This window comes from Geotrypetes seraphini, chromosome 2, assembly GCF_902459505.1.
Source record: "Geotrypetes seraphini chromosome 2, aGeoSer1.1, whole genome shotgun sequence".
NCBI lineage: Eukaryota > Metazoa > Chordata > Amphibia > Gymnophiona > Dermophiidae > Geotrypetes > Geotrypetes seraphini.
This window is the reverse complement of record NC_047085.1, coordinates 260,170,041-260,197,893: the sequence shown is the minus strand read 5'-3', so window position 1 is coordinate 260,197,893 and position 27,853 is coordinate 260,170,041. Positions and strand designations below refer to the sequence as shown.

The following is a 27,853-nucleotide window of genomic DNA, read 5'->3' as shown; positions in this document are numbered from 1 at the left end:
TTGTACACCACCTAGATTTTCTTAGATAAGAAGTTTATCGAAACCTTAATAAACTTGAAACTTCAGTGTATCAGAAGGAAAAAGTATTTCTAATTTGACAATTTTCTTTCCTTTAGTCTTACCAGATCAGTGTGTTGTTTCCTTCTACCAGTGGATAAAACAAATGAAAATGTAGTTCCAAGCAATTCAACCCTTATGAGTATCATGTTGCCTGGAATGCTCAGTTTGTTGAATAGATAAACAATGGTGCTCGTATCTCATTGGGGAGTCCACCCTAAAAAGGTCAAGAAGAAAGGCATCACAGAATGCATAACCTATGCAACTGTTGAGGCAGATACCACACTAATATTTAGCATTTGGACAATCTTGTAGATTGTATTATGGACTTTTTAATGTACATTTATGCACATATTTTTTAAAATAGGTTGATATGTCTTTGAAGTCTGTTTTAATTATGTATGTTTGGTTTTAACAAGCTTTGGATAAAGGCGGGCTAAAAAATTTAATAAATGCTAATATGCAATAATTCCTTCAAGTCAGGAGGCATGGAACTCTATAGGTTAGGGATAGCTGAAAAGTAAGTGACAGCCTTTGAAACATAGCACAGAATATCCAATCAAACTTAATCCATCAGGGAGGGCTCTGAACTGGTCTGGTAGGACTAAAGGAAATAAAATGATCAGGTAAGGCATGATCAGGACAGTCCAGATAAGTGGGATGTAGCAAAATAGTGTCCCCAAATGAGTGTGGGACCAAAATGTGAGAACAATAAAGGAGGTGAAGTTCAGAAGTAACCAATAATTACTTCCAGCCTAAAAATGCCTAAGGATTAAAGAAAGGTCAAGGGTGAATGGTATCCTAACCTGAGAAAACCAAACAGAGCCAGAACATGAGGCCTGAGAGAACAGGTCTTAACAAAGACCAAGTAAATCCCATGAAGGGAGTCTACCAGCAACAAAGGAAGAGTACAAGAAATGGATTTGAGACCATGAAAAAGAAGCAATCATATCTGTATACACAAGATACAAAAAGAAAAGCTGAGAGAAGAGGCACACACCCAGGATAAGCCAACTATGAACAGAAAGAAAAATAAGTTCCAGCAACCACAGCTACCTCTGCAAAGAGCAAACTATAGTTAGCTAAAGCTTCTGCATTAGCAAGCAAACTGATCCAAAATCCATTGCTTATTTCTAGGATAAGCAGTATAAAATCTGTTTTACTCTTTTGGGATTTTGCCAGGTACTTGTGTCCTGGATTGGCCACTATTAGAAAAAGGATACTGGACCTGATGGACCTTTGTTCTGTTCCAGTATAGCAACCCTTATGTTCTTCTGAGGCTGCCAAAAGGTCCAAGCAACTGGACTGAACAGTGGTATGTGTGATGACATAAAAGAGGCCAGGAATCACGATAACCTCCTGAATTATATGGAAACCACCTGAAGCAGTTGCCCAGCAGCAGAGGCAGGAATAGGAGCTTCACTGTCTAAAAACAGATATGTTGAGAAACAGACTGGCCTGCGGCAATATCCCATAGGCGATAGTGGTAACCGAGAACCACTGTATGCAAAATGGAAGCCATATTGATCACTGCTGTTGACTATGGCAATTGTTGATGTCTGCAGAGATAGGAGCCAGATAGGAGGCCATTGCCAGTCCGGTGCATGCAGTAGTTGACGACCAACACACGGCTATAGGAGGAGATGCCATACAGCCATAGGTGAGACAGGTGGTACATACAGTATAAGAGACTACTGTATATGATTCATTCATGGATACTGCCTCTGAAAGCAGGCCCATAAATGCAGCAGCAAGATCATATATGCTGATACTGTCTCAGAACTTCTGTATCATCTCAATGCCTTCTGCACCTGAAGCCATAAATGGTGGCTCTGCTGTCATGGAAGCAGCTGCTAAACCCAAAATATACGTAGAGGAGACATCTGTGTTGTAGCTTCTCTAGGTACCATTCTGGTGAGAGAGTCAGCATCTCTCCTCCCTCCCACCTCTTCAAATCATCAGCATCTCTTACCTGCACTTGTGCCAGCCTCAGCTCTCCTGACATCACTTCCCTTTTGTTTCCTGTAAGTCATGTATTAGATATTCTTGACTAGTTACGCCATTTGGTTAATGTTGTTTTTTACTCTTTTTAATTGTTTGTTATTGGCGCTCTTTTGTTTTTATCTGTTTTCCTCATATTTTAATCTGTATCTCACTTAGAAGCTGGATAAGCAACATTATCAAATTTTAATAAAAACTTGAAACTTTACCCACCATATTTGGAGGCAGGGTAAGCCAATAGGGAATGCCCACAAGGCACTGGGAGCACAGCACATGTGCTCAGGAAGAGCCAATGACAGAAAACTACAAAATTATAGGGACTTGTAGTACATAATACAAAGTGTCTAATACAGTGGTATTCAACCCAGTCCTCAGGGACCACCAGGCCAGTCGGGTTTTCAGGATATCCACAATGAATATAGATGACAAATTTTGAAAACCTGACTGGCCAGGTGGTCCCTGATTACTGGGTTGAATACCACTAGTCTAATATACTCATATATAATATAAACTGTGTTCATACAAATGGGAATAGAACAATAATAATCTGATCAAGATATACGATCTTCCTAGAGACAGAGAAAATACTGAGCATTCCAACAGCATGATACCCTTAAGGGGTGAACTGCCTGGAACTACTTTTTTTCTGTCTCCATCTCTAGTAGCGGCAACAATTCACAATCCACTTGTATGGACTTGTCTCATATGGATGAAAAGGAAGCTGGAAATGCTTCTTCATACAGTTAATTTTTTGTAGACTTTATTTCTTTGGAAGTACCTAATCTGGTCTTGCAGAAAGTTCCAGTTGCCCATGTAATATGGGACATCTGGCCCATAATCATCATTTTTTTCAGAACTTTATTTTTGAAATTTTCACAACAGAACACAATCAAAGGCAATACAAAATGCAACAATCAAAACAGTAAGAGATACAGAGCTTCCCTTCCCCCCAATACCTCTCCTCCCATCCAAAACCCCTATAAGACCATTTCACAAAGCAAAACTAGGTAGAGTATTGCCTCCATTGGAGATATGGGTCCCAAATCTTACGATAAGCTAAGAGTGTATTATGCTTCAATGCAGTAAGGTGAGACATTAAATGTAAATAATCCAAACAAGAGTAAACCATTTGAAGTGGAGGCATCCTGGGAGTACGCCAACACTGTGCCAAAGCAAGTATGGCAGCTGTAACAGCATAGGCTGCCAATTTCTGTTCAGGAGGTGACTAACTAGAAACTCTCATATTAAGCAAATAACATTCTAGCAACAGGCAACAATACTTATGAAAGATCTGAATTAAAAAACAATCTACACGCTACCAATAAGTTTTCACTCCAGGACAGGTCCACCACATATGTAAAAAATCTCCCCGCTCCCCACAGTTTCGCCAACAACGATTGGAACCCACATGAAAAATGGAAAAAAAGACACTCAGGGTATAATACCACCTATAACACATTTTAAAATCATTTTCTATATAGTTAAGGGACAATGTTGATTTAAATAACCTCTTATATATATGATCTCAATGAGGTAGCCCTCTCCCCCCTGAAACATCCCTCTCCCTTTGTGCTTTGTAGGGATCTAGAGGTGATTCTTTTTTTAATAAAGCCCGGTAGACTCTAGAAACTCTCCCTCTCCCCACTCCTGCCCGAAAAGCCTGTTCAAGCCAAGTCTCCCTCAAAGATAACTCCCAAAAAGCCTACTGAGATAGGAAGATACGGAGGCGCGTATAGAGAAAAGAATCTCTATTCTTCAAGCCAAATTCCTCTTGTAATTCCTGAAAGGGACACATCTGCATACCTTCCCAAAGTTGACCCAAGGTCTGGAGGCCCGCAGGAATCCACTGACTGCGAATCACCCTCTCCCTACCTGGCAAGGCAGCTGGTAACGTCACAATTACCATTTGGGAGAAAAACATACGTTCCTGGAATATACGCCTGCGAAGGACATACCAATTCCGAAGAACCACCTGCAGAAAAGGATTAGATGTTTTTAACGCTGCGCGCAAACAGTCTCCTGGAACCCAAGGTAACATCCAAAGAGACACCTAGGGGCTAAAACGTTGTTCAATATGAATCCACGGGCGGTCTTCATAGGTAATCAACTTCACTATTTCCTGTAAGAGGGCAGCTTGATAATACAAATGAAAATTGGGAATCCCCATACCCCCTTCCAGCTTAGATCTATATAAAATATTCCAGCGAACCTGCAGTGGTTTCTTTCGCAAGATAAAGGCAAAAACCTTACAAGATAGAAGACGGAAAAAAACATCTGGCAAATCTATAGGAAGAGCCAGAAAAACATACAATAATTTAGGTAGTATCATAATTTTGACAGCCGAAATCTAGCCTATTCAACTAAGCTGCAAACCCTTCCAACGTTCCAACTCAAGAAATAAGACTCGCAAGTGCTCGGGGAAATTAAATTTGTATAATTGCTTATAATCTGCTACTAAGTTAACACCCAGGTAAGTGATAAAATTAGAAGCCCAAGCAAAAGGGAGAGCAGAACGCAGGCTATGGACCATACGATCCTCCAAAATAAGATTTAAGATCTCTGATTTAATCATGTTTACTTCGTGCACAACTGGACAACGTTCTGGAGGAAGAGCAAGCTATTCAGGAAGGACAGACTCCACCTCAGCAGAGACGGGATGAGGCTACTTGAAAGCAACATCAAGAGATAAGTTGAGAAGTTTTTAAACTAGGAAGAAGGGGAAATCCGACAGTCGACCAAGAGAGAGAGTCGATGGTTCGGGAACCGGTATACCTGGATGATACCGTGCAGGAAGATGGAGGGGAAGACTTACCAGATCACAGACAAGATGACCAAAAGGGACACAAGCGGGAAGGACACGCAAGAAGAGAACAGGTTGCAAACTCAAGTGTATGTACACAAACGCAAGGAGCCTTAGCAATAAGATGGGTAAATGGGAGGCACAAAAGGATAACGTTGACATCATCGGCATCACAGAAACATGGTGGACTGATGAAAATGTCTGGGACATGGTACTACCGGGATACAAACTATACCGCAGAGACAGAGTGACTCAAAAAGGAAAAGGCATTGCCATATACGTCAAAGAGGGAATTGAATCTACTGGAGAGAACATGCCACAACAGATAGATAAGTTAGAGTCTCTATGGGTCAAAATTCCGGGAACAAATGGAATGGAAACGAGGATAGGCATCTACTACCGACCCCCAGGGCAATCCGAAGAAATTGATGGAGAAATTACGGAAGAGATTAAATGCAACTGCAAAGGAGGCAACACATGGAGTTATCATGGGCAACTTCAACTATCCGGGGATAGAATGGAACCTAGGCACCTCCAGCTGTGCTAGAGAGACCAAGTTCCTGGAAACTGTAGATGATTGTTTCCTGGAACAACTTGTCAAGGGAAATACAAGAGGAAACGCAATTCTGAACCTAATTGTAAATGGACTGCGAGGACCGGCACAAGATGTAAAAGTAGAAGGGACGCTGTGAAACAGCAATCACAATACGATCCGCTTCAACCTGGAAACAGGGGTGAAACATCGGTCCAGAATGACGGCCATGGTGTTAAACTCCCGAAAAGGGAATTATGAAGGGATGAGATGCATGGTGGGGAAGAAGATTAAGAAGAGGATAAACACTGTAAAGACGCTAGAGCAAGCTTGGTCTCTTTTTAAGGATACGGTCACCAAGGCACAAAATCTATATCTACCGCATATCAACAAGGGATCAAAGAGAAAAAATAACCAGCATGGCTCACTGTACAAATAAAGGAAGCGATCAGAGACAAAAAAGCCTTGTTTAAGGAATGGAAAAGATAAAAAAACAGACGAAAACTGTAACAAGCACAAACAACATCAATGCAGATGCCATAAGGCGGTAAAAGGGGCCAAAAGAGACTACGAGGAAAAAATAGCCAAGGAGGTGAAAAACTTCAAGCTGTTCTTTTAATATATTAAAGGTAAAAGACCCGCGAAGGAAGTGGTGGGACCGTTGGATGACCAAGGAATAAAGGGAGTGCTAAAGAAGGACAAAGCAATCGCCAACAAAATGAACACATTTTTTGCGTCTGTTTTTACCGAAGAGTACAGATTTAGTTTAATGTACATGGAGAGATGAGAAAGAGAGAGGATGAATCTGGAAACTGTTGGCACAGTTGCTTAATGAAAACTACTATACTTAACACAATCAGTCCATACTTTAGGTTGCTTTTGAGCCTGGAAGTTTTTTCCTGCTTCTTTGAATGTCCATTGTCTAACTCAGTGGAAGCTAGTGCTGTTATCTGTATTATTAGCTACGTAGGGATTCCCCCCTCCCCCATTCTTGTTTTGCATCCACTTCCAAATCACATAGCCCAACCATTAAAATGATGATTATTGGGGGGGAAGTGACGTCACCGGGCTGCATGGACGGGTGACTACTCAGCTCTGTGTGCCTCGAGCCTAATTTGTATTGATTTCCCTTCCTAATTAGCGATCCCAACCCTGCAAACTGCAGATCTTCGAGCAGATTTCTTCTGGAGAGTGCCTGTGTTTTTATGGCACAATCGGTCCATCGGACGCTGAAGGATTTTGCCTTCAGCCCTTTGCAGACTGACGCAGCTAAGATGTCGCCAAAGGGTGAGGAGGAGCCTCCACCACCACTCGCGGTAGGGCCTGCACCACCACTCACTGAATAACCTGTGGGTGGAGATCTCTCTGACTTGCTGCCATCGGACCCGCTGGCTGAAGTGTGGTCCCTGTTCCGGGAAATTCGGAACGCAATGAAAGGGCTCCAGGGTGAATTTACAACACTGGCAGCAGATCTCCGTTCAGAACTGTCTGCAAGTGATCTTTAGTACCTCTGGTGTAAAGACCATCTATGAAATGGATTAAATATATCTAGTTGGTCACATCTTGTTCTTGTGCCTTCCCTTGTTTTAGATTTGCTCCTGGTAGCTAGGTTTATATTCAAGCCTTGGAGCTATGCAGCTTTCTGCTCTCCAAGGACATCCCAACCAGCCACATTCTCTCATTCTACAAAGTCACCTAAAGTTAAGCGCCAACTATGCACTTGATTATAGAATACCAGCACCTACACATGTGATCAAACCGTAGACTCAGTGGCATTCTACAACTTACATGCACAATTGCCTTAGCATGTAAATACAAGGCAGCAATCACAAGGGGAGCAGCATGGATAGAGCATGAGTATGTCTAACATTCACTTGCTTAACATACTGTATCCATGACATCCTGTTTGTCTGTTTAGATTGTAAGCTCTTTCGAGCAGGGACTGTCTTCTTTGTGACTCTGTACAGTGCTGTGTATGTCTGGAAGCGCCATAGAAATAATTAATGGTAGTAGTAATATGGTAAGTTATGCATTAAAAAGCCATATTTACACTTGACATAATAATAATAAACAGTTTATATACTGCAGGACCATGAAGTTCTATGCGGTTCACAATGATTAAAAATGCTACAAATTGAGTAGAACTGGCAGGTTAGAACTAGTGAATAGCGGTTCTAGAGATCAGTTATTGTGGGAAAGATTGTTCAAATCAACTGCCTAAGTACTTCAGGAACAGATATGTTTTTAGGTGTCTCCTGAATTCCCCATAAGTATTAGCAAGCATAAGTAATTTTTCCAGGTTTTTACCCCATAATGCTGCTTGATATGAGAGAAGATGTTGATGATGACTTTTGAATTTACATCCTCTAGCCGGTGGAGATACAAAGTTCAGGTGTGAGTTTCTCTTATGTCTGTTGGTTGGGAAGGAGGAAAGGTCAGTTATATATTTAGGGGCTAAACTGAACAGTACTTTAAAACAGAAACATTTGAACTTAAACTTCACACGTGCCTCCATCGGCAGCCAATGTAGGAGTCAGAAGGAAGGAGTCATATGGTCAAACTTCTTCAACCCAAAGATCACTTTGACTGTTGCATTTTGCACCAGTTGTAATTGCTGCATATTCTTTTGGGTAATTGCCAGATAGGCGAAATTACAGTAGTCAAATTGGCTCAGTATAAGGGATTGAACTAGAATTCTGAATGATGAAGCACCAAAATATGCTCTGATGGACCGAAACTTCCAGAGAGTAAAGAAACCCTTTCTAACCAAAGAGTCTACCTGGTCTTTCATGGTTAGGCCCTGATCCAGTATTACACCCTGGTCCAGTATTACACCCAAAACCTTCATAGTCGGTTGAATAGGGTAGCTAAGATTATTGATGCACAGTGATGTTTTTGTATCAAGCGGGTGAGATGAAGCTACAAAGAATTTTGTTTTTTCTGAGTTAAGCTTCAGTCTGAATTCAGTCATCCATTGTTCCATCAAGTCTAGTACTTCTGTTGCCATTGGAGTAACTTCAGAGAGAGAGGTAGCGAATGGGAAAATGATCGTAAAGTCGTCTGCGTAGCTAAATACTTTTATCCCCAGCTGGGTCAGCTGCGCACCTAATGATGACATGTAAATGTTGAAAAGCAATGGGGATAGTGGTGACCCCTGCAGAATGCCAGATGGATTACGCCAGGTGTTGGAGAGATTGTAGTTAAAACGTACTTGATATGTGCGGGACATAAGGAAACCTCGGAACCAGTCTAGCACCTCTTCTCTGATACCAATTGCATCTAAGCATCGTAACAATTTCCCATGGTCCACTAGATCAAAAGTAGAGCTCATGTCAAATTGCATAATCAGTGAATTAAGGCCTCTACTAAACAAGAAACGTAAATTATCTAAGATGGCCGCAATTACTGTCTCAGTGCTAAACATAGGTCTGAATCCGGATTGGGTTTCATATAAAAGAGAGAACTGGTCAAGATATTCCATCAGTTGGTTATGTACCAAGCCTTCCATGATTTTTACAAAAAATGGAATGGATGCTACTGATCTATAGTTGGTTACCAATGCTAATGAATCTCTACAATTTTTGGGAATTGGGGTTATTATAATGTGACCATTATTAGTAAGAAATTTTCAAATTTTTAACTTATCGGTCAAGTAATTTAATAAAGTTAGTTTAAATTCTAATGGAGCTGTTTTCATAATTTCTGGGGGACAGGAGTCCAAAATGCAGTATGATTTAGTGTACAATGTTGCCAACTTATGCTAGAATTGTGCACAAGTGCTCTTACAGAATAGGCTAATAGCTCATGTAATTTTGGCCTCTAAATTAAAACATTCAGTTATGGAATTGTCCCCATAGTCTTCTGAGGTCAGAATAAAATGGCCTCTATTGACTTTTTTTAATAATTCTGCACCTTGAATTTACAAATGAGTTTGATTAAAAGCAAGACACCAAGAGATGGCTTCATTCGTCTTGTGCTAGCTTTATGTTTATTCTTCACAAACTAACTCTATTCCTGATCCTTCGCTGTAACAGTAGAAGTTGTAGCTCTCCTGGGACTCTGAATACTGTCAGTTCAGTCACATTTCCAATAAAGAATATCACTATTAAAACACAGCAGTGCTTACTTGGTGAGGGTGGGTGTGACTTCATCTGCAGTGGAGCTACCGTGGCTTCCATTGACCATCTGACCCTGCGAAGGCATTACAAGGGAGAGGGTGACACTGGTTTTACTGGTGCTTTGTGTGGAGTATGGAACAGAGACTGGGTAAATGCGTCCTCCTGAAAACAGAACCAAAAAGATAAAACACATGAAGGCTGGGATACCATTAAATCAGAAAAAGTACTAGTGAAGACCAGTTGGTTCACACACACACATTCAGATGTGATAGCATGCCAAGGATGACATTAGCCAACAGCTTAAAGCCACACCTAGGCAAAATGTCAGCACACATTGGCTTGCCAATACAAACTCATACCGGAAGTAGGGGTTAGGTTGGGCTGGCTCATCTCTCCTAGTGGATACCCAAAATTCCTGATGAGCAGTGTCATATCCTCATGCTTAAGGCAGAACTGGGAGCGCTCCCCTCCACTAGCATATGTGTCCCGGTGGATCCGTTTCACGCGGTCTACAACAGCCTGAGCCACTGCATCCAGCGCCATCTGCTTTGCAAATTCTGTGGCAATCATGGCAGCAATCTCCTGAAGTGAAAAAGGAGAGAGGGACAGAGCCAAGATGTTATATGTCTGAAAGACTCCAGGGTTTCTGAATATTATAGAGCAATTGATCAGCTGGTAGAGATAACAGTTATGAAATTACCAATACCTAATTAAGAAATAATACATAAGGACAATGTTCATGCATGATTTGTATTCCTACAGCTTGGAATGAAATTTGTTCTGGATTATGTGTCATCTATGCAGGCACAGACCCAATAAATGCTTACACTCAAAGCGTAAAGATTTATGTTGTTTAATTGTATTTGATATGCAGTATAACATGCACAGATCAAGGCAGTTTACAATCAATTATACTAATTTTATCATATCATAAAATAAACTACACATTAATAAGCCAAAATAAAAGAGGAACTCCATTCTTAAAGGATAGTCTAATACAGTCACTCAAGATCAAACATGCTCTCCATTTATTCGTGGAGGGGCTTAACCAAGAACATAAGAACATAAGAATTGCTGCTGCTGGGTCAGACCAATGGTCCATCTTGCCCATCAGTCTGCTCACGCGGCAGCCCCAAGGTCAAGACCAGTGCTCCAAATGAGTCCAGTCTCACCAGTTTAACATGAACTTGTCCAACTTTGTCTTCAAACCCTGGAGGATGTTTTCCCCTATAACAGACTCCAGAAGAGCGTTCCAGTTTTCTACCACTGTCTGGGTGAAGAAGAATTTCCTTACATTTGTACGGAATCTATCCCCTTTCAACTTTAGAGAGTGTCCTCTCGTTCTCCCTACCTTGGAGAGGGTGAACAGTCTGTATTTCTCTACTAAGTCTATTCCCTTCAGTATTTTGAATGCTTCGATCATGTCCCCTCGCAGTCTCCTCTTTTCAAAGGAGAAGAGGCCCAGTTTCTATAATCTCTCGCTGTATGGCAACTTCTCCAGCTCCTTAACCATTTTAGTCGCTCTTCTCTGGACCCTTTCGAGTAGTAACCGTATCCTTCTTCATGTATGGCGACCAGTGCTGGACGCAGTACTCCAGGTGAGGGTGCACCATGGCCCGGTACAGTGGTATGATAACCTTCTCGAATCTGTTCATGATCCCCTTCTTGATTATTCCTAGCATTCTGTTCGCCCTTTTCGCCGCCGTAGCACATTGTGCAGATGGCTTCATGGACTTGTCGATCAGAACTCCCAAGTTCCTTTCCTGGGAGGTCTCTGCAAGTACCGTCCTGGACATCCTGTATTTGTGCATGAGATTTTTATTACCGACATGCATCACTTTACACTTATCCACGTTGAACCTCATTTGCCATGTCGATGCCCATTTCTCGAGTTTGATTATGTTGCAGATCTTTGCAATCCCCCTGTGTCTTCACTACTCTGAAAAACTTCGTATCGTCCGCAAATTTAATCACCTCGCTCGTCATACCAATATCCAGATCGCTTATAAAGATGTTGAAGAGCACAGGTCCAAGCACTGAGCTCTACGGCACCCCGCTAGTGACGCTCTTCCAGTCTGATAATTGTCCATTTACCCCCACTCTTTGTTTCCTATGCTTCAGTCAGTTTTTAATCCACGTGAGTATTTCACCCTCGATTCCATGGCATGCAATTTTCCGAAGTAGTTGTTCATGTGGAACTTTGTTGAACGCCTTCTGAAAATCCAGATGTATAATGTCAACTGGGTCGCCCTTGTCTATCTGCCTGTTTACTCCCTCGAAGAAGTGCAGTAAGTTCGTCAGGCAAGATCTGCCTTTACTGAAACCGTGCTGGCTGGTCCTCATCAGATCGTGTTCGTCAAGGTGATCAATGATGCGGTCCTTTACCAGCGCCTCTACCATCTCTCCCGGTACCGAGGTCAGACTCAACGGTCTGTTGTTTCCTTGATCTCCCCTCAAACCTTTTTTGAAGATCGGTGTAACATTCGCCACCTTCTAGTCTTCCGGAATCTTTCCCGATTTGATTGACAGATTGACTATTAGCTGAAGCAGTTCAGCTATAGTCCCTTTCAGTTCCTTGATGACCCTCAGATGGATGCCATCCAGTCATGGTGATATGTCGCTCTTACGCCTATCAATCTGCTTGCATATCTCTTCTAGACTGACCGTCAACCGTGTCAGTTTCCCATCTTCTTTTCCAGCATGTAGCCTGCTGTGTATATCCTCTTTGGCACATACAGATGCAAAAAATGTGTTCAGTTTGTCGGCGATTTCTTTGTCCTCCTTTAGCACTCCCTTTATTCCACGGTCATCCAATGGCCCCACTGCTTCCCTCGCGGGTCGTTTCCCCTTAATATATCGAAAGAACGGCTTGAAGTTTTTCACCTCCTTGGCTATTTTTTCCTCGTAATCTCTTTTGGCCCCTTTTACCGCCTTATGGCATTTGCGTTGATGTTGTTTGTGCTTATTCCAGTTTTCATCCATTTTTGACATTTTCCATTCCTTAAACGAAGTTTTCTTGTCTTTGTTCGCTTCCTTCACCTCTACAGTGAGCCATGCCGGTTCTTTGTTCTTTTTCCTCTTGGATCCTTTGTTGATACGCAGTATATATAGATTTTGTGCCTCAGTGACTGTGTCCTTAAAAAGGGACCAAGCTTGCGCTAGCGTTTTTACAGTGCTTATCCTCTTCTTAATCTTCTTCCCCCCCCAATGCGTCTCATCCCTTCGTAATTCCTTTTTCAGAAGTTCAACGCTGTGGCTGTTGTTTTGGACCTATGTTTCTCACCTGCATCTAGGTTGAAGTGGATCATATTGTGATCGCTGCTTCCCAGCATCCCTTCCACTTCTACATGTTGCGCCGGTCCTCGTAGTCCATTTAGAATTAAGTCCAGAATTGCATTTCCTCTTGTATTTTCCTTAACGAGTTGTTCCAAGAAGCAATCACCTACAGTATCCAGGAACTTGGTCTCCCTAGCGCAGCCGGAGGTGCCTAGGTTCCAGTCTATCCCTGAAGTCACCCATGATAACTATGTTGCCTCCCTTGCAGTTGCGCTTAATCTCGTCTTGTCATTTCCCCATCATTTTCTTCGGACTGCCCTGGGGGTCGGTAGTAGATGCCAATATTTGTTTCCAGTCCATTTGTTCCTGGAATTTTGATCCATAGAGACTCTAACTTATCCGTCAGTTGTGTTGTGTTCTCTCCAGTAGATTCAATTCCCTCTTTGACATATATGGCAATGCCCCCACCTTTTTGATCCACTCTGTCTCTGCGGTATAGTTTGTATCTTGGTAGCACAGTGTCCCAGACAGTTTCCTCAGTCCACCATCTTTCTGTAATGCCGATGATGTCAACATTATCTTTTTGTGCCATAGCTTCTAATTCACCCATTTTATTCCTTAGGCTCCTTGCGTTCATGTACATACACTTGAGTTTACGACCCGTTCCTTTCTTGCATTTCCTTCCCTCTTGTGTCCCTTTCAATCTGTCTTACTTGTGGTCTAGTGGGCCTTCCCCTATATCTTCCTGCACGGTATCTTCTGGTGAATCTTCCCCTCTATCTTCCTGCATGGTATCCTCCGGGAATACCGGTTCCCGAACCATCGACTCTCTCTCTCGGTCGACTGTCGGCTTTCCCCTTCTTCCTAGTTTAAAAACTTCTCAACTTCTCTCTTGATGTTGCTTGCAAGTAGCCTCATTTCATCTCTGCTGAGGTGGAGTCCATCCTTCCTGTATAGCTTGCTCTTCCCCCAGAACGCCATCCAGTTGTGCACGAAGTGAAATCCTTCTTCCTCACACCAGCGCCACATTCACGCGTTGATTGCTTGCAGCTCCATTTGTCTCTTCTCATCTGCCCTGTGTACCAGCAGGATCTCCAAGAATGCTATCCTCTGTGTTCTGGTCTTCAGCTTCCTTCCTAGCATCCGGAGCTGGTCCTTCAGTACTTCCCTCTTGTAGTTTCTGTTGCTCATATTGTTCATCCCCACATGGATCACCACCCTCATATCTTCTTCTTCCATACTGTGGATGATCCAGTTGATGCGGCTCATTATGTCTTCTACCTTGGCTCCCAGTAGGCAGGTCACCAGCCAATCCAGTCTTCCTCCCACTATGTGGCTGTCAACTTATCTGATGATGGAGTCCCCCACGACAATTGCTGTCCTCTCTAGCTTCTCCAGACGCAGGTCCTTGTCCCTGGTGTATGTCCATCTCTCCTGTCGCTGCTGTGTCACCCATTTCTTCGTGGTGGTTGTCTGTCAGATGGTCCACACTCTCTGTAGGTATCTTTCGGCAGTTCCACTGTTGCTGGTGATTTTCCATGGCCTCCTCTATGAACTTCTCCAGCTCTCTGACTTTTTCCTCGATGGTGTCCTCTGTCTTGATGTTCGTTGTGTCCTCGGTCTCGATGTTTGCTGTGTCTCTGTCTTCCTCCTCCATTGCTTGAAGTGCCTCCAGTTCCAGTATTCTACCCTCCAGGAGTCTGACTTGTTTCTTCAGGCTCTCCAGTTCTCCGCATCGAGCGCATACGTAAGACCGCCTCCCAGAGGGGAGGTAGTCATACATATGGTAGATAGTGCAGAAAACTGGATAGCTCAACATCTTGCTTCTGTCTGCTGCTTCCATTGCTGCCTGCTTGCTGGTCTGCTGTGGATGTTCTCTGTGTCTGCCTGGCTGTGTCCTCTGCGCATGCTGTGGTGTCCTTCTGCCCTCCTTTAGTGTCCCTTCTCAGTGAGCTTCGGTGCTCAATGTCGGGGGTGGGCGGAGCTAACTCACGCTGATTCCCCCCTGTAGTCTCCTGCTTCTTCTTCCCCTCGTGCGCTTTTCTGTTCTTGCTTTGCTTCCCTCTAACTTTCTCTCTCTCCTGCTGTTTCTTTCTCTTGCTTGCCTGCCCAAGCTGTAAGTTAACTTCGCTCGTTGGCTCCGCCCCTTTTAAGGAGGAGCTTCAGTAGTCCGTTTTGGGCCTAAGTCACAAGTTATCCAAAGTTGGTCATGGGAAAAGGTCCATTTTCAACAAAATACGTCCAACATATTTTTTTTCCAAAAATCGTATAACTGTACGTCCAGCCGTCTGATCATCAAGACCACTAAGTCATCCATCTTTATACCCCATTTTCGTCCATAAATTCATCCAAGTCACAAACGGATAGAAAAAGACCTTTTGGGCGCAGCAGACATGGCACCACCAGAGTAGTGGGGTACCTTACAGGGCACTGCTGCAAACTTCACAAAAAGGATCCCACATAAACATCTCACTACAGCTCCCTTATAGGTCATGGTGAGCCCCCAAAACACCCCCAGAATCTACTAGACCCACTTATCTACGACCCCAATAGCCCTTATGGCTGCAGGAGCCACTTATATGGCAGTACAAAAGAGTTACGGGGGGTGCACATTTATCACCATGAATGCAGTGATTAGAAGGCTTATGGGCCTAAGGCTTATGGGCCTGGGTCCTCCTCTCTATGGTTCACTAACCCACTCCCAAGACCAAAGTCATCTCTATGCAGCTCTACTAGGCTTTCCTATGTCAGGCTGCCAGGTGCTGATGTCCTGGAGCAGATATATAAAGTTGTTATTACGATTTTTAAGGGAGTGGGGGGGGGGGGAATCTGCAGTGCTTATCTGGTCACTTTGAACACCTTCTTATGACTTAGACCTGGTTTTAGATGGTCTAAGTTACAATGTCCAGGTTCCGTCTAGGCAGTGTTGTAAAACTTTCGGTTATACATGCAGTATGACTAAGTCTAGGATAGAATATCAAATATAAATAGCAAACTCCACTCAATAGGAGAAGTGCACTATACAGGAAAAGGCCTCAGAGATAGAGCCTACGTACAGTCATAGACTGGGAAATTCAGCTTAGCTTATCATCTCCTAGCTCCAATCATTGGCCTAAAAACCTGTTTTTTATTTTTATTTATACTTTAAGAACATAAGAACATAAGAAATGCCGCTGCTGGGTCAGACCAGTGGTCCATCATGCCCAGCAGTCCGCTCATGCGGTGGCCCCCAGGTCAAAGACCAGTGCTCTAAATGAGTCCAGCCTCACCTGCATACGTTCCAGTTTAGCAGGAACTTGTCCAACTTTGTCTTGAATCCCTGGAGGGTGTTTTCCCCCGATAACAGACTCTGGAAGAGCGTTTCAGTTTTCTATCACTCTGGGTGAAGAAGAACTTCCTTACATTTGTACGGAATCTATCCCCTTTAGTAATCCTATACTTATTACTTATTATTTAAAACATTTTTTTTTTATTTTTTAAGTTTTTTGATTTACCTAACAACACCATTTAAGGTTCAGTCTTAAAACAAGAAAAATCTTATATGTGTTCTAACACCATTGAAGGTTCACTCTTAAAACAAAAAAAGTCTTATATGTGTTCTATCATGCTGTATCAGTGCACTCATCCATGAAACTGAGAAAGTTGTTTTAAAGTTGAAATTTCAAAAAAGTGCCACTTATCTGAAGATGATAGTAGCTTGAAAACATGCCAGGGCAACAATAACTCAAGAGAGTGCCTCAAGAGAGTGCCGACGCGGCCAGCGTTTCGCAGGTCAATATTTTCATCCTCTACGTCAGGGCCAGTGTCATGGCATTATAGGCTTTTACTGACGATGTCGTTAGTAAAAGCCTATAATGCCATGACACTGGCCCTGACGCAGCAGACACTGGCCCTGACGCAGCAGATGAAAATACTGACCCACGAAACGCTGGCCGCGTCGGCACTCTCTTGAGGCACTCTCTTGAGTTATTGTTGCCCTGGCATGTTTTCAAGCTACTATCATCTTCAGATAAGTGGCGCTTTTTTGAAATTTCAACTTTAAAACAACTTTTCTCAGTTTCATGGATGAGTGCACTGAAACAGCATGATAGAACACATATAAGACTTTTTCTTGTTTTAAGACTGAACCTTAAATGGTGTTGTTAGGTAAATCCAAAAACTTAAAAATTCCTAAAAAAATGTTTTAAATAATAAGTAATAAGTATAGGATTACTAAAGTATAAATAAAAATAAAAAACAGGTTTTTAGGCCAATGATTGGAGCTAGGAGATGATAAGCTACGCTGAATTTCCCAGTCTATGACTGTGCGTAGGCTCCATCTCTGAGGCCTTTTCCTGTATAGTGCACTTCTCCTATTGAGTGGAGTTTGCTATTTATATTTGATATTGTATTCTATACCACTCGGGATTATATATATATAGTGTACATAAGTCTAGGATAGCCCACATCCCGCCCAAATCCCGCCCTCAACACTCCTCCTGACACGCCCCTTTTAGTTCTGGTCGTTCAGCAGCAATGTGAAGGCCTAGGTCATTTTTAAATATGTCTAAAACCCGGTTCAATTATTGGCACTTGGACGACTTGTCTTTTAGATCGTTCAAGTGCCGATTTAGGCTGGTTTTTAGACTTTTTATGTTTCGATCATGAGCCCCATAGTGTCTGGCCAATCGGAAGAAATCGACCGGGACCTGGAGACGGAACTGCGGCAGGTATGCAAGAATGGAATTGTGTTGGTGATGGGAGACTTCAACTACCCTGGGATAGACTGGAGTATCGGGCACTCAAGTTGCGAGAGAGAGACCAAATTCCTGGAAGCCACGAGGGACTGCTTCCTGGAACAGCTGGTCATGGAACCTACACGAGGAGAAGCTACTCTTGATCTAATCTTCAGTGGACTGGGGGGACCTGCAAAGGAAGTAGCGGTATTAGACCCACTGGGAAACAGCGATCACAACATGATCCAGTGCAGACTAGAACTGGGATCATCCAGGGTGAAAAGAACCACAACAACAGCGCTCAACTTCAGAAAAGGAAATTATGATGCAATGAGGAAAATGGTGGGGAAGAAACTCAACGGCAGCACAAGGAAGGTAGAGTCCGTAGAAAGCGCCTGGACCCTGCTCAAGCGTACGGTGCACGAAGCACAGAACCTGTACGTCCCCAGGTTCAGAAAAGAGTGCAAGAAAAATCGAATAAAGAACCCAGCATGGATAACGGCAGCTGTAAAAAAGGCGATCAGTAACAAGAACCCAATGTTCACTTACAAAATGGGGGGATCAATGCTAGGGGTCAGTAATCTGGAAAGAGACTTGGGAGTGATGGTAGACACGACATTGAAGGCGTCGGCACAATGCGCCACAGCCTCGAGGAAAGCAAACCAAATGTTAGGTATCATTAAGAAGGGTATCTCGACCAGAACGAAGGAAGTCATCCTGCCACTGTACCGGGCTATGGTGCGCCCGCATCTGGAATACTGTGTACAGTACTGGTCACCGTACCTCAAAAAGGACATGGCAATGCTTGAGGGAGTCCAGAGAAGAGCAACTAAACTGATTAAGGGTATGGAAAACCTTACATACACTGACAGACTGAAGAAGCTGGGGTTGTTCTCCCTGGAAAAGCGGAGACTCAGAGGAGATATGATAGAGACCTTCAAGATCCTGAGGGGCATCGAAAAGGTTGACAAAGACAGATTTTTCAATTTGAAAGAAACCACAAGAACAAGGGGTCACTCGATGAAATTGAAGGGGGACAGGTTTAAAACAAACGCAAGGAAGTACTTTTTCACACAGAGGGTGGTGGACACATGGAACACCCTTCCGGAGGCCGTGATAGGAAATAGCACAGTACAGGGTTTCAAGGAAGACCTGGATAGGTTCCTGGAAGACAAAGGGATTGAGGGGTACAGATAAGAGCAGTGGAAGGTTTAGAGATAACTGTAGAGGTAGGCAATAAATTTAGACAGGGACCGCTGACCAGGCAATATGCCTGATGGGCCGCCGCGTGAGCGGACCGCTGGGCTGGATGGACCTCTGGTCTGCCCCGGCGGAGGCGACTACTTATGTACTTATGTACTTATGTACTTATCTGTCCCTTTGGTTTTATACACCAAATTTAAAAGTCAAGTTTTGAAAATGATTGGGAGTTCAGAACTCCTAACACACACAAAAAAATTCCCTTACCTAGCAAAGGAAAAGGAAAACAAAAGTACATTTTTGACCAGTCTGTATCTAAATGTCATGAGCAGGGCACATAATGTAGACACGGAGAAGATTCATGTGGTCAAATCAAAAGCTAGGGTCCTGCCAGTCTCCCTCATCCCACCCTTTGCTGCTATCAGCATCAAAATCACTCTCTTCCCCCAATTCAGAACATCCATTGCATTTTCCCCCAACCCTCTCTTTTCTCAGCCTATCTACACCACACTCTTTTTCCCCATTTTTGTTCACATTCCTCTGATTTTTTTCCTTTCATCTCCTTGCTTTTTATCCCTCTGTACTTTTTACATTTTTCTCCCCCTGCACAGGCATATTTGATGTTTTATATTTGGGGGCTAGGACCTTAACAGCTCTCTGCCTACTCCACTCCTTACATCTCTTTAGTTTGCTGTGCTTCTCATTTCTACTTGGCCTAACCTTCTATTTCCCTCTGCTTCCTATCAAGTTCTAAAGCACGTTTCCCTAGCCAGTTCCCATTTCATGCAGGTTTAGCTCAACCATCCCTTCCCTGTTTCGCACATCTCTCTCCCCTACAGGTGAGACTTCCTTTCATTGATATATTTAATTAACTTAAATTTATGACTCCCCATTGACTACAGATATGGATCATTTCACTGATCTGCTTTGACTCCACGCACATTCCTGGTTCCCCATCCCCTTTTGCATTGCAGCACTTCTGCTGGTACTCACAGATTCCAGACCAATGACCACCCTTTATTTGCAGAGTCCACAAGGGATTATTTGCCTCATGCCCACCCTGTGCCTCGGAAGCTCAGCAAGAATCACAGTTTGAAACCAATGCTGAGTGAGAGAACATGTTCCAGCAGCCAGGACATAGGAGGATACAGTCATACTAAGCCACCATGTTCTGGGCTACCTGCAGAATATTGCTCCAGTGGACAAGGAACAAGCTTCCAGCTTAGAGAGCTGTTGAGACCTGGGAGGTGGCTACAGTGATTTATTAAAAGCAAAGAAGGGCGCAAAGATTCAGCAGTTAAGCAGGGGAAAGTCAGGGAGCCAAAACAAGAAACATACAGAGTTTGTGAGACAATAAGGTGCATTTTCAATATGATGTCTAAATCCAAATTTGGATGGTTTGGGAAAAATGTAAAAAAAAAATGCAGAAAAGAAAATGGCCATTTTTAAACCAGAAAAATGTCTTCCTTTTTGTTTCAAGAATGGCCATTTCCTTTATGTGTTTGTCTTCCGTGCATCTATCTTTTTAAACCATTAAAAATAAATAAATAAATAAAAGAAGTCCAAATGAAAATGCACAAAAAACAGCCTGCCATTGGGATGTAGTAGGAGTCAGTATTCTTAGCAGACTGGCCACACAGATGTCCCAGCAGCACAGCAGGGCATCCTAGGGAAACTACCATGAATTTCACATCCCCTTATATTGTAAGATGAGCCCTCCAAAATGCATCCCAAATCTACTGTACCCATCAGTCTACTGTCACAGACTTACATTACTGAATGCCTCAGCCAATCAGAGCCTTAGGCCCCTCCCCGCGCATCAGATGATGCATTGGGGCATGACCTAAGGCCGCACTCGTTGGCGGAGGAGGCATTGAGCAGGAGGGACTGAGAACCCCTCCTGCTCCCAACAATATTAAGGTACAGGGAGGGGGGTGGGCCTTGCCCGGTCATCCTGCCGGCTTCGAAGGAGGCCTGGAGCAGGAAGGAATGAGCACCCCTCTTGCTCCCAACGATTCTTAAAGATAGGGGGGAAGCGGGTGGGCCCGGCTCAGGTTGAGCTACAGACAGGCAGGCAGGCAGGGAGGGAGGGAGATAGACCAGGATGCAGTTTCACATGGCAGGAGGGAATTGCAACCCTCCTGCCTTTTGTGGGGCATCGGCGGGGCTGTGTTTGGGGGGGGGGGCATTTTGTAGGAGTTTGGGGGCGGATTGTTCTGATTCGGGCAGGTTGGACCTTTGCTTATCTCCCTTCTCTGCTCTCTCATAGCACCTCTACATCTCACCTATTCAGAGACACAAAGGAAAAACTGTATGTTCTCTCTCATTCACAAAAGCATAGAAGCAACTCTAAATTCAACTGTATACTCTGTATTTGTAAAAGCATAAATAGATAGATAAAATATACCTTTTTGCAACAACTTAGCTATCATTGTTATTAATTTTCCCTCTCACTGTTCCTCTTGTTCCTCACTGTTCCAGGACCTCTAGCACACCCACAAAAGGCTAGCCAAACATAAACACTAAAGATTACATATACCACCCCAAGAGATAGAGAGAGAGGGGGGGGGACTGCGCTGGGGAAGGAAGTTTAGAGGTGAGACTAGCAGGAGGCAGGGCATTGTGGGTGGGCCGGGTCAGGTGTCAAGTGTCCTATTTTTGATTTAACAAATATGGTAACCCAAGGTGGGACGAACCAATGGACAGCAACAGCTTGAAGAATTTGCAGAAGAAAGGAAAGCAGAAAAAAAGAGAAACTGGAACCAACTTGATGAAAAAATAAAATCTCAGACAACAAAGGTAAAAAAAAATGAATTTATTGACTGAAATACTTTGATGTTGGGGGCGGGATGTGGGTGGGGTCATGTGTCCTCTTTCTTCTCTTCACAAATTTGGAAATCATACCCCAGACCCTTATAGTAATATTTCCTAGCCAGCTCTCTGTTAACAGCTAGCCTACGCTCTCCTAGCTCCTCTGCCAGCAGCTCTCACACCACTCGCAGGTCCTCTGTTCCTTTCTATCACATTCTAATTAATTACCCTTCCCTATTGCTCAATAGGTTCAGCACTTTTCCCCTTCTTTATGACTAACCAAAGGCAGCAAGCCTGTCTGTCCTATCCTGCTGCTCTTCTCTGCTCCCTGTATTCACCTGCAGTCCATTGGTCAGATATTCTTTAACTGGCCAACAGGCTGCAGAGGGAGGCAGAAGCAGTAGTTGAGGAGACACAGCCTTTCTTCCTGCTTTCCCCTGCAGCTCTGTATCCTGAAGTTTTCAGCTCCGGTGCTAGTGTACTACTGGAAAGAATATGGGTGTGCCCCAATACCCACAAAGCTGGCACCTATGCACCAAATATATATTAGCTCAAGAACAGAAGTTATTTTCCTACAGCTACACAAATGACATGCACCTCTCTATATGGCTCCCCTCCAGAGGCTAGAAAAAGCTACCTTTCAAATGGTCAGGAGGTGCCACTAATGGAGTGTTGTCCAAGACTCAACCCTCTCCTGTCCTAGGGGGAAAGAGGGCTGCTTTAATAACACTCACAGGAGCCACAGCCAAACTACAAATGAAGAAATCAACTTGGTTTGTGTGCTCGGCTGCATCCAGTGCTAATACCTAGCAATTAGGTCCATCATCAAAACATTAAAGAATTCTTACTTGATTTGCCTGCCCAGGGCCATGGGCACACTCTAAAGCCTTGTACAGTCCTTCTGACATCAGTACCAAGAATCCAATCACCCCATCCAATGGCTGCACACCGTGGATCTCTGGCTCTGCTATGATTGGCTTAGATTTAGCAGCACTAATTGGGAATAAGCAGTTAAAAGAAGCTGGTTACCTATAGAGCCTTCATTAAAATGCTAGAATAAAAGCATCTTAGAAAAAGATACATCAATGACCAATGTCTTTCAACATCATATTAGGCAGGAAATCATTCAAAATTCATCTTTGAATCTCATGATGAAAATGGGCATTTCCCCCCCCCCAAATAAGCATAACATATTTCTGAAAAAAATGAAGAAGCTAGAAAACACTGGGAAAAAAAAATCAATAATTCCATTTTTTAAATTCCTATATACAATGCACAGATCCTTCAGCATAACTAGAAGATGATTAAATAAAGAAAAGTTAACACCAGATACTGGAATCTGAGCTTTTCTCCTACTGAATTTTAGAATGCATTGTTGCTTAATCACTTTCAAGAAAGATATTAGGTTCTTATCTTGCTAACATAATGGCCACTAGGAAAATGACCTTGAGGGTAAGATCCAACAGGGACACCTCTTGAATAGGAAAAGAGCCTGACTGAGGCCATGCAAAACCATATCAAGGTTCCATGACGGAAACGGCTGCTTTACCTGTGCTCTGAGCCCGAGTGCCCCCTTTAGGAATCTGGCTATGTCTGGATGAGAAGCCAGGGGAGCTTTACATCCACGGACTCTGAAGCATAAGAGGCCCGCCACTTAGACTCTGAGTGATGCTACTGCGAGGCCTTTGTCGAGACCCGCTTGGAGGAATGCTAGCACTACCACGATTGGAGCACTAAATGATTCTACATTCTCTTTCATGCACCAGTGTTGAAATATTTCCAATGCCTTAGCGTAAGCAAAGATTGATGTAGGATTCTTGGCTCTGAGGAGAGTAGCAATGACTACCTTAGAGTATCCTTTGCGCACTAACAACTGACACTCAAGAGCTATGCCATAAAACCAAAGCGATCCAGATCTTCTATGACCACTGGACCCCGAAACAGAAGATCAAGTTGTACCTGTGGTCTGAGACCCTGGACTCTCTGAAGATGCACTAGGTCCGTGTACCACTGCCTACATGGTCAATCCAGTACTATGAGGATCACTCTCCCTGGGTGGCTTGCTATTCTGTGAAATATTCGGCCTATCATGGGCTAAGGAGGAAACATGAAGAGCTTGTTCTCTGTCCACAGCTTCCAGGCTCAGATATTTGATTGAAGAACTGGACCTCCTTCTTGTTTCTTACTGTAGTCATCAGATTAAAAGTTGGCTGACCCCCATCGAAGAACGATGGACTGGAATGCTGCTGCAGGTAATGTCCATTCTCCCAGGTCTAAGGTCTGTCTACTGAGGTAATCGGACTGGACATTGTTGACTCCAACTACATGCACCGCAGAAATTGCTTGCAGGTGTAGCTCTAACCACTGCTGGCCAATCAGATCCCCAAGAGATTAAGCTGCCAGTTGCAAACTCAGGTCTGCATAGTGGGGAGCTCTGGTGCACTGATAGCCGTAAAAACCACCAGAAATAATAAAGAAATATATATAGAAAATCAGAAAGACACCTTCCAGCTGAAGGGGGTTGCAGAGCCCTCTGGAGGAGGAGGAATGAAAAACTTAGAATGGATTCCTTCTGCATGGCTTGCAAGCATGGGTAGAATAACATACTATCCAGAATGACAAAACAATTGCACTAGAAAACACTTTATAGACAGACAGTCAAGAAACACAGGGCCTACTAAATAAAACTTAGTGTGCAATGAATGGCATTTGACATACTTGCTAACTTATACTCTATCTGCAAAGAGGTATGGGTACAGAATAATAGATTAAGTTAGTGGTGCACCAGAAAATCTGTGGCTATCATATGGCTCATAAACAAATTACTCCAAAGACCAAAAACAAGGAAACAAACCCCCAAGGTAAAAATGCAATAGAAAAGAAGTGGAGAAGGAACTGTACACATCAACCAGAGATAAAGTCAAATTTATTTAATTCAAGCAAACTGTATAAAATACAAGTATTCTATGTTATCTTGAAATAGTGTATTAAAACCAATCTATCTTGCAGACCCGACATGATCCGTGTTTCAGCTTTAAAAGCCTGCTTCAGGGCTGCAATGAACATCCGATAGATGGTGATCAAGCAATATGAACAAATAATCATCTGATAACACAATGGATTAAGGATCTATATGTTAAAATGTGAGATCACTGTCTCTCGTGGGAGAAATATACAGTGTTTCACGGAGGAACTGCATAGCTATGCTCTCTCCCGTAATCAGGAACAAAATGTTATCATTCAAAAAGTTCTAAAAAGAAAAGCAAAAAATCAAAAAGAAAAGACAAAATGCAACCACTTATCTGAGAGGAAACATCCAATGCTTCGGTTGCAGCCCTTCTCGTCATATGTTTGACTATCATATGCAAATAAGTCATGGGGAATAATTCCGTCAGTTTTCACATCTTATGCACCAATTCCAGGCTGACAGAGTATTTAACAGCTGCTGCACTGCCCTTAACTGCAGCATAGTTCCAAATGATGTTGAAAAGGAACAGTGAACCTCACTGCCCCTAAAGACGCCTTCAGACCCAGCATTTAGCTACCACCGATATTATTCACTCACAACTGGAAGGCAGGTACTTCCTCTATAGTTCTCGTGCACAGTACCAATTAATACTCACAGATCAAAATGACCTTTTCTTTATCAATTGCAGGTTCCCAATCCTTTTCTTTTCTAAAATTTCAATTTTGACAAGGGCCTTGTTTTGCACTAGTATCCCGCTACATCAGGAGATAAATGTTTGAGAACAAGTTCTAAGCGAATTGGCTCCAAAATTTAAACCGAAGTAACAGCTCTCAACCAATCAAAATCAAATAAATTTTTAAAGAGCCTAAAGTCCTTTTCTTTCCATAAAAGGTTTGCCCTTCAATCTTCCCTTTCAAACCATATAGTTTACTTGCGTTGCTTTAAAAATCCATTGCTGCTCAATTCTTCTTTATATTGCCCCCTCTCATAAATCTAGGCTGAGCTATTACTGTACATCGAAGCTCTTCAAATTTATGTCCAAATTGGATATTGTTGAACCATAGGAGCTTCCTCTTTTTGTTTAGTAATACAATAATTATGTTCACTCATGTGAATCTTGAAGGGGCAAAAAGTTTGACTTATATAAGTTAACCCACAAGGGCACCTCACACAATAAATCACCCCCTCTGACTCACATGTAATGGTACAGTCAATGTTAAATGGTTGCGAGTTCGGAAAGTGTTGCGGGTTGGCAGGCCCTGATGTTCCAGTGGTCAGTGTGTTCAGGAGGTGTTGTGAGCCGGCTGGCCCTGATGTGCCGGTGGTCGGCGAGTTCGGGAGGTGTCATGGGCCAGGGCATTGACGCCTTGTGCGCCACTGGCCTCCTTTCCACTCCCTCCATGGCTTCTGCAAATTGAGATGAACAGCAAAAGGGACTGGGGAACTGAACTTCACAGGCCGAACAGGGGCCTTTCTCCCTCGCCATTAGCACATTTTGGAATAGCCGGCAGCTAGATGGCTATCAAATAACAGGTTTTTAAAAAGTGCTTTGAAGTTTTTAACTTTTAAATTAAAGGGTAACATTAATGCTTTTACTGGTGCCAGCGGTTACTGCTGCTGGCTACAGCCTCTGGAAATTGTATATCTTACCTGGCCTGACTTCCTTTCTGCTAATAGGGTTGGCACACAGTGGAAGTGTTTGGCTGCAGGGCCCTGTGCAAAATGCTGGAAGATGTGTATTTTAAATAGATTTCAGTTAGCAAAATGATGTAGAGGGGAGGGAAGACAGGGTGCAGAGCCTGGCAGGGAGTGAGGGGGGTTGGGTACAGAGCCTAGTATATATTAGTATACAATTTGGTTCAGAATGTTTTTTTCCTTGTTTTTCTACTCTAAATCTAGGGTGCGTCTTAAGGAGCGAAAAATATGGTATGTCCTGAGAGTTAGTGCTGTATTAAAGAGATTTACTTTGCTCCATAGATTCTGAGTAACTTAAATGCCACAAAGTATGTGGCAGTAGAGGTAATAACAAAATTTGAATACGTTCTTTTACATGACAAGCTGTAAAGTAAAGCATTCTATCCCTCTGCTCTGAACACATCCTAGAATGGGTACAAATTTATTGACACTAAATTTGTGTTGTATGAATTTGTGATGTATCGCATCACAGAGATGCTGGATAGGAAGTAGGAAGAAGAGATATTGGAACTAGTGGTGGAGGAAGTGAAAGATGCTGGACAGTCGGAGGGAGAAAGAGATATGTTGAATTGGGGGTAGAGGAGATTAAGGTAGTGAGAGAACTGTTGGATCTGCCAGTGAAAGGGAAGGAGGGAAAGATGGTGAAAAATAGAACAGCAAGGAAGAAAAAAAGAGGGACAGAAGGGGGTGAGGGAAGAAAGAAGATGAGGTATTAGACCACAGGGACAGGAAGGGAGGAAGAAAAAAGAGATACTGGACCACTGAGGGGAAGGAGAGATGCTGGATCATATGGGAGGGTAAGGACAGCATGGGCTTTGAAAGTATGCTGGATCACAGGGGGGGGGAGGGTGCATGCAAGAGAGATAGTGAATACAGAGGGTAGAAATGTAATCATAGGTAGTAGAAGAAAGATAAAAAGGAAACGGAGGCTGGGAAAAGTAAAAAAGGAGTAGAGTGAGAGAATATGAAATTTGAGTAAACAGAGGCACAGAACAGAAAGAAAAAGAGAAAGGAGCTAAAAGGGAAAGATCAATATGTCAGAAACAGGTATAGTGAGGGAATAAAACAAGCCAGGAAAAGAGATGAGAAATGATAAATGGACAGCAGCTGTCACTGGAAAGAGAATTAGTAGAAGACAGACAACAAAGCAAAAAAGCTACTTGGTTCAGAGTCTAGTGACCCACAGCACACCTGAGTGATTCACACACTGAAGAGCTGTGATAAATATAAAATTCTAAAAAGAATTATTGAGTTAACAACCTTTAAAGTAGCAGAGAAACTCACTCTAAAGTATTGTGAGTCCTAAGCATAAATGTGATCAAAAGTCACAAAAAAAATCATTGTAGTGAGAAGACAATGTTGTAAGATAGATCTATGAATTATTATTTTTTTTATTTATTACAATTTTTATATACCACCTACTTGTTTAGATTATTATACCCTACTCTTTTGGCAGGGTAGATGAAAATACTTTAAGAACCTGACCTGGATGCAGATTTTACTGACATCATCAAAATGTCATAAATCAGAATCCAGAGAATAGAGAAAACTCTTTGCTAGAAAGCAACACACTGAAAAGTACACAAACAAACAGAAGAATAACAGAAAATGAGACAGATCCACAGGGAGACCATGTCATCATATAAAATAAAGGCCAAATGTGAGGCTGCTGAAATTACT

At 42.9% G+C, this 27,853-nt stretch overlaps 1 protein-coding gene across 5 annotated transcripts in view; it reads right to left on the bottom strand.

Moving 5' to 3' along the window:
- Positions 1 to 27,853, bottom strand: part of TAB1 (TGF-beta activated kinase 1 (MAP3K7) binding protein 1) — a 195,424-nt gene that overhangs the window by 25,149 nt on the left and 142,422 nt on the right. For 4 of the 5 annotated variants that reach the window (XM_033929487.1, XM_033929483.1, XM_033929485.1 and 1 more), the window contains 3 exons: positions 22,359 to 22,503; positions 9,868 to 10,090; positions 9,517 to 9,670 (listed from right to left, as the gene is read on the bottom strand). In XM_033929487.1, coding sequence (XP_033785378.1) covers positions 9,517 to 9,670; positions 9,868 to 10,090; positions 22,359 to 22,503 — 522 coding nt within the window. Of the gene's footprint in view, positions 1 to 122; positions 275 to 9,516; positions 9,671 to 9,867; positions 10,091 to 22,358; positions 22,504 to 27,853 lie in introns of all 5 variants that reach the window. The other variant, XR_004537960.1, reaches the window with a different exon arrangement.